At 44.0% G+C, this 7901-nt stretch overlaps 1 protein-coding gene across 1 annotated transcript; it reads left to right on the top strand.

The window, feature by feature from the left end:
- Positions 1–3118: 3118 nt before the first annotated feature.
- On the top strand, positions 3119–4054 carry LOC144761068 (olfactory receptor 5A1-like). Its single transcript, XM_078646568.1, has one exon. It carries the CDS (start codon positions 3119–3121, stop codon positions 4052–4054), a length of 936 nt encoding a protein of 311 aa, XP_078502694.1.
- The last annotated feature ends 3847 nt before the right edge of the window (positions 4055–7901 follow it).

Genomic DNA, 7901 nt, shown 5'->3' with positions numbered 1-7901 from the left:
CACCTTGTATGATGCAATAGCAACACAAATGCTTCACAAATCTGGGCCATAATATCTACAGACTTATCATCCATCTCATTGGGAAGTAACCAACCCATACTAACTCCGCCTGTATCCTTATATCTTGAGTGTTTACTTGGGCAGCCTCAGGCACAATGAATATGTTCTTCTAATTTTGTGCGCCAGCCCATGGCCACCTGCCATGCCAGGAGCTCCAGCAGTCATTCGCCATTCTACTTACGGGCAATGTCTCTCTTTGCCAGAAGTGTACCGAGACCCACCAATGTCCATACTCATCTTGCCCCCCTAAATTGTATAGGATACCCGGCAGTGCAAGGAATAGCACCACTGGCACCTCCAATACACGAGGCAACACTGTTTTAATTGTTTCCCCTGACCGAAATACACTCTCTCAATTTGAGCTTTTTTATATTCTAGGTTGTAAGGCACATTTGTCTTATACATATAAGCAAGGAGACATCCAACCATGGAATAGATGGTTCCTTGTGTCTGTGTGTGCGTGTGTGCTAGTCTACTATACATAGTCTACGACATCTCCTTTAAAGTACGTTGCAGGGAAACTGAGAGGATATGAATGTAATGTTATGTTATGTTATGTTATGTTATGTTACGTTAAAATGGCTTTTGTAGAGCGCACGGCTACTCAAAAAGAGTGTCCCGGCGCTTTTAATTGAATAAGGCTGCAGTAAACTAACATAACACATTAAAAGAGAAAGAATCACAGATAAAAAGAAAACAACAAACACAGGAGGCCTACTGGGGGAACAACCAGGTTTTAAGGTCCTTTCTGAAGGCTAATAAGCTAGTGGCTCCCCGAAGTGGAAGGGGCAGAGAGTTCCACAGTTGGGGCGCCAGTAATCCAAAGGAACGACCTCCCAGGCGTGCTCGCTTCACTCGTGGAACAGTTGCCAGAAATAAGGATTCTGACCTCAGAGAGCGAGCCGGTTGGTAAAAGGTAAGTCTCCTTTGGAGGTACTTAGCACCCGTCGCATGGAGGGCCTTGTATGCCAGAGACAGAGCCTTAAAGGCGATCCGCTTGCGAATTGGGAGCCAGTGCAAGGTCTGGAGCAAGCCCGCAGCACTGGCGCGTCTGTTCAGTCCGTAAATTGCTCTTGCCGCAGCATTCTGCACAACTTGTAGCCGCTGTAACAGGTACTCTGGCAGGCCCAGGTACAGAATGTTAGAATAATCCAACCTGGAGCCTATCAGGGCCTGCACAGTCAGCTTCCTGTGCTCCTCCGATAATAAGGGAAGAAACCTCCGTAGCATCCTGAGGAGGCCGAAACACATACCCGACACCCCCAGAATCTGGGCCTTCATTGTCAGCCCCGTGTCCATCTTAACACCCAAGTTCTTAGCCAGTTGGGATGAGCCCGTTGGGGGGAACATATTGATAGGCCACCAAGCCTGCCAGTCTGGCTCCGTGTCGCACCCAAAGAAGAGTACCTCAGACTTATCGGAATTGCACTTGAGGCTGTGCAGTTGGAACCATTGAAACACAGCCCCAAGGCAATCCCGGATACTCTCCCCCTCAAAATCTCCTCCTCTCTTACACGAGAAGAGGAGCTGGGTATCGTCGGCATAGGATACGATCCGGGCCCCAAACGACTACGCCAACGCCGCCAAAGGGGTCATGAAGATATTAAAGAGGGTCGGGCTCAAAATAGAGCCCTGAGGGACCCCGACTCCCAAAGGCGGCATCACGGCGGAATCTGGTGAGGCCCAGACCGTTTGCCGGCGGCCAGCTAGAAAGGAAGAAAACCAGCTGAACACCGTTCCCCGAAGTCTTATCTCATAGAGTCTTGTGAGAAGACCGTCATGGGGAACGGTGTCAAAAGCCGCCGACAAATCCAACATTACCAGCATGGCTTTGCCCCCTGAATCCAAGATCCCCTTGATTGTTTCGGAGACCTCGAGGAGCGCAGTCTCCGTGCTAAGACCCGGGCGAAAACCCGACTGGGTGGCGTGCAGAATCTCATTCGACTCTAGAAAATTGGAGAGCACCGTCTGCACGTGCTTCTCAACAACCTTCGTAAGAGCCGGCAGCAGAGAGATAGGCCGATAGTTAGCAAGGGCCTTAGGGTCCAGACCAGGCTTCTTAAGCAGCGGGATGACCATTGCCTGCTTCCAAGCCTGCGGACCCACTCCCTGACTCAGCGAGAGATTCAGCAGCGGATTAACCAATGGATTAATCACCTCAGCCAATTTCGCCAGAATCTTAGCAGGGCAAGGGTCCAGGGGCGAGCCAGATTTCAAGTTACTCATAAGTGCCAAGGAGACGGGCGCCGAAATAGGTGGAAATGCGCCCAGTGTGAGGCCTGGCAAAGCCGGGGGCGATCGATTGGCCCCCATGGCAGTCCGCTCCTCGGGAATAATCGACGGAAAGGAGGCCTGTATAAGTTGGATCTTGCTAGTGAAAAAACCAGCAAGATCCGCATCCCACGAGTCAGAGGGCCTCTCCTCAACGATGTTAATCCGTGGCGATGTAAATTCCCTAACTATAGAGAAAATCTCCTTGCAGGAGTTGGAGGCAGCTTCTATCCTCCCTGCTAGGTAGACTTTCTTACCTAGGCGGATGCCTCGGTGATACTCCTTAACCATGTTCTTCAAAGTCACCTTAGCCTCCCCGTCATATTTTAGCCGCCAAGCTCTTTCAGCTACCTTGCACTGCTGCCGCTTAGCCGACAGTGCTGCGGTAAACCAGGGGGCGGAGACCCGTTTAGGCGTGAGACGGGGGACTATGATTCCCTACAAAGACATATGGGTGTTTAATTGTGCATTTGTGTACATGTATGTGTGTGTGGGTGTGTGTGTCTGTAAGTGATGATCTAGCCTTTTGAATTTAATGTTGATACAAAAATCCATTACTCCAAGCCTTATGTACCTTCTTTAAGCAATGCTACCAATGATCCATGTGTTTATCGGTATTCTAGTAAATTCAAATGTGAACTCTTAATTTCTGGCCTTCCATTTCATACACCATTTTATATTGTTTAAGCTGATTTTAAGTTGACATTCTAAAACATCTGTGTTTGCCCAGCTCATGAATGTCTTTCCTGTGTTTCTCCTCCTCAGTTAATTTTTACCATCTACAGTCATGAAAGCAGGAAACCAAAGCACTGTGACTGTGTTTATCTTGTTAGAATTCTCCAACTATCCACAACTGCAAGGGATATTTTTCCTTCTGTTCCTTTTAGTTTACACCTTCACACTATTGGGTAATGGCAGCATGTTATTCATTGTTTGGTGCAGCTCTAATCTTCACACACCTATGTACTTCTTTCTGACCCAGCTTTCATTTTTGGATATTACATTTGCATCTGTTTTTGCCCCCAAGATGCTGGCTGACCTCATTGACAAAAACAAAATGATCTCTTTTTATGGTTGCGTATCACAACTGTTCTTCTTTGCAGGAATAGGTTGTACTGAATTCTTCCTGCTGGCAGTGATGGCGTTTGACCGCTATGTAGCAATATGTAGTCCACTGCTCTACACACTGACCATGAGTGAACATCTGTGTGTACGCTTGGTTGCAGGGTCATATGCAGGCGGGTTTTTGTACTCTTTGATTCATGCAGGTTGCTTATATCGGTTACATTTTTGTGGTCCCAATGTCATGAACCACTATGCTTGTGACTACCCTGTGCTTCTGAGGCTTTCCTGCAACGATATCTCAATTAATGATTCACTGCGCTTTGTATTCGCTGCATTTGTCGTGGTAAGTTCACTTTCTGTTATTATTCTCTCTTATTCCTATATTGTCACTACCATCTTGCGGATGACAACCACAGCAAGGAGACAACGTGCTGCATCCACATGCATCTCCCACTTTACCTGTGTCTTTCTCTTCTACGGCACTGCTTTCTTCATGGAGATGACACCCAACTCAGGCTCTTCAGAAGAACAATACAAAATGGTATCTGTCATCCCCACTGTGGTAGTTCCTGCTCTAAATCCCCTGATATACAGCCTGAGGAACAAAGAGGTGAAAGAAGCTCTAAGAAAGATATTGTGCCAGACATCCTACCAGTGATGAGAACTGTTACAACTTCCCCAAGATGATCAAAAAATCCTTTTGGCACTTGGAATAATTACCTACTACATAATGCCATCAGTGCTTGCATTGCAATTTGTAATTATGCTTCATTGCACAGTATTCTTCTTTCCTGTGCATAGCTAGCAAATGGCGGATAAGTGGGTAAAGCCATCTACTTCCAAGCTATGACTAGGATTAGCTGCCATGCTTTTCTGCATAATGGTGTGCTCCTAATTGCATGTTACTTTTCAGAGACATAATGAAATAGTTCAATAGATATATTACTTGAATATTGATTCCCTCTTTTATCCCATGTACCATGTACAATGTGCTACACATTTCAATTGTTCTACTCTGTTCTACTCATTTAAATTGTCCTACTTAAAAAAAATTGATAGGAAACAGCCTTTACAAAGACGTTTTTAACACGTTGTGATTTTAACACGCATTTTTAAGCAAGCATGCTTTTACAATATGTATGTTTTTAAAACAGATATCTTTACCACGCACTTAAGGTAAGCTGGGTGGTAATGTACAATTACCATATTGTCAAAATGACCGCTGCCTAAATTTGTGATTGAATAGTCCAATGACAGGATTTTTGTTATCTCTATCACTAGCACCTAATGCCCCTTCTACACAGAAAGGATAGGCTAGATAATCTACAATTTCAGGCTGCATGTTCTCAAATTGATACAAATGCTGTTGGGTAATCTTTCCAGCCACAAAATATTTATATTACCATTAAAATAACAAAAAGCAGAGTGTTTAATGGAGACTAAAACAAATGAATGTCCCGAGCTATGGGTATCATTATAAAAGATCTATTGCATAAAAACATTATTGCATGCACTGCATCGACTACCACTACATTAACCAAGTCAGTTGATGTGTAAATCTATAATTAACTTGTAACACGTTAAGTTGAATGAGATATCCCTAGCAGAGGAAAAGAGAGCACGAGAAATAGTCAGAGTTTCTTCAAATGCAATATTTATAAGGCTTGTTGGAATATAGGAATGTGACGAACTGAGGAGTATTCCAAAGTTCATGACCTGTAGGTTAAGTGTATACTAAAGTATGTACTGGAGGTCTTGAATGCTCAGGCTAAAAAGGACGAGATGTTGCTGCTTGCTTGTTTTTTTTTTAAATTCTGTGTATGTTTACACAGTTGATCTACGATTTCTACTAGTTGTCTTTCTATATCCTTTCACAGACATGAAAAAAAACAATTCAAATCTGATTATGGTGTCTTATGGTGCTCAATAAGACAATTATTTATGTGTGGTAATTAAGCAGGTTGGACATTTGCATGAAATAACTTTCTGAGATGAACCTGTTTAAAATCATTTCTTTGAAATCACCACATGAACTCTTATATTCACCATAATATTCATACACAGACATATACATTCATACCCAATTGAGTATGATAGAATACGAGTACAAGTGACCTCACTGAATGACATTGGTTTAGAAAAGACATATTCACTGTAGTAACAAAGCATTTTGTATTGGCGACTCTTCAAATGTTATGAGTCTTTCTGTCTGAACTTCCTGTATTTAATTTAATTTAATTGCGGGTTTATATAGCGCTAGGAATCGACTCCCGGAGGAGTATCTCCACGCTTCGACCGCTGGGGAACCCGTCCTGGCTCACCCTGAGAGATGGTCCCAGATGGGTATCTCTAAGGTGCGACCAAGCATCTCCGGCGGTCTGGGGGGGCCGTTGTGAAGATGAGGCAAGCTGATGCCCAGAGTTGCCGCGTGTGGTCTCTGACTAGAGTAGGCACCGAGGTGAGAATTATCGAGTCCGCTGACCCTGGTCCACGACCCTGCCGCGTCGGGAATCGAACCCTGGTCCCGGGCCGTTCTCTGCTTACGGGTCTGCCGCCTCTAACCAGTGAGCCACACTCCTCCTCCATGTGGTATGGTAGCAAGAGGAGAGCATCGGCTACCCAGGAGCCCACAAGGCCTACTATTCAGTATCGACCACATAGTGTGGTTTGATCAGATCAATGGAGACAAATCCCTTTTCTTTTTTTCCGGCAAGAGGCGGAAGAAGTACTGACCGTGTTTCTTCAACAGCCAGGACAGGTACAGGCTTTCTGTATGAGGGCCCAAGTTCTTTCTTGTCCTTGATCTTTTCTCTGACCAGATTGCCGACATTTAGGATCCAGACAAGTCTAGCTGTGACTGATTTGGCTTCCCCAGTGGCGACGCATTTTACTTGCACTTTGCTTAGTAGTGTCCGGGATGAATTTAGACCTCTACAACGTTTGGCTGTTTTACAGAATCTTAATGAATCCTGGATGGGAAACAGCCATCTCATCACATGCCTTGCAACGCATGCGATTACAATGGGATAGTTACAATGACCGCAATGTTACATTGCAGTACCATTACAATGCAAGTCGTTACAACGACTTGCTGTAGGGGGCGCTCTGGGCTTAGTAATTGTAGTGTAGTTCCTATATTCCCAATAGGCTCCGCGCATTGGAATAATATATCCTATAGAATTGACGTAGGACTTAGGTCGACTAGGTCTCTATCGAATATATTAGACTTAATTGTGAGTGACAGCTAGCTCAGAGGTCACTAGAAACTTTCTTGAATTCACAAGAAGGAATTATTTTCTGACAACCGCATAAACATGACAACTTTGTTTCCCCAAGAATGAACGTATCTTCAGAGTCGTGGAAACAATAGATAGATATTTTACCCCAGTCAATCGTGCATGCTTGGTTTCTACAGAGTTGCAGAGAAATAGAGAGACGGGCGTTTTCAATAAAATCTTTATTGAACAGTCTTCTTTCTTATGCAGAGGAAATGAACTGCTACAATTGTAATACAGGCTGTAAAGTATTATGTGTACAGCATGAACAGTATTATGAAATAATACTGTTAAAGCATTGTATGGTTTCTAAGCCATAAGAATACATACATAAATAACAATGGGTAAACATACTCAACTGGTGCTTCTAAGATACACCTACCCCAATATACCTAACCTAAGTATAGTACGAGGGAAGAAGTAAGTGTGGTGTAGCATAGGTTTAGTTTCTTTGCCAAGAATCTATCCAAGATTTCTCCTAGGGTCTAATCAGCTCCATACCTTAGTGTAGAATGAAGGAGGTCTGGTCTCTCTGTCTCTGACTCGATTTCCCAACACCCCGCAAGGGGAGCTTGGAAACACTGGTGCTGGATTCTCAGCGAGAGAAAGGAGAGATTCTCGATCAGTGCGTCAGCTGAAGGGTAAGCTTCCTTTAGCACTTGCTGTAGCGAGCTGCGTCGGGCAAGTAGATAGTCGAACTGCTCCAAACCACCGTGTGTTTGCTAGGGCAAGTGATGGCATATTTATACCTTGAAGTTGACTGTTTTGACATAAAGTCGGGCATAATAACATCAGCAAAGAACCCCAAGGGAATCTCGGTTCTTTGAAAACTCCATGAGTTCTTGGAGAAATTAATATTCAAGCAAGGGGATGTCCCTGACTACTTAAGCTGATTTTCCAAGAAATCGTTGTGACTTTTTAATACAGGTGAAAGTAGGCATGCCTGTATTTGGACTGCATGGGGTATGTCTAAATATGGGTATGATTTCTATGCCTATATAAGGGCAATGTGAATTGTACCTATATAAGGGCATGAATCGGGAAAATTTCACTTGGGTCCTAAAACGCCATACAACAGAATAGTATTATTTACTATTCCAACTCCAGTATGAGAAACAGCTGGGAAGGTGTTGGAATAGTAAATTATACTATTCCTTAGTTTACACCAGCCCCCTACACCAAGTCGTTGTAACAACTTGCATTGTAATGGTGCTGAATGGTAACAACGCT

Source organism: Lissotriton helveticus, chromosome 1_1 (genome assembly GCF_964261635.1).
Source record: "Lissotriton helveticus chromosome 1_1, aLisHel1.1, whole genome shotgun sequence".
In the NCBI taxonomy this organism is placed as follows: Eukaryota; Metazoa; Chordata; class Amphibia; order Caudata; family Salamandridae; genus Lissotriton; species Lissotriton helveticus.
This window is presented reverse-complemented; position numbering and strand designations above follow the sequence as displayed.

Bases quoted from the DNA above. Each gene is read 5' to 3' on its own strand.
- LOC144761068 (XM_078646568.1), top strand. From the start codon at position 3,119: ATGAAAGCAGGAAACCAAAGCACTGTGACTGTGTTTATCTTGTTAGAA.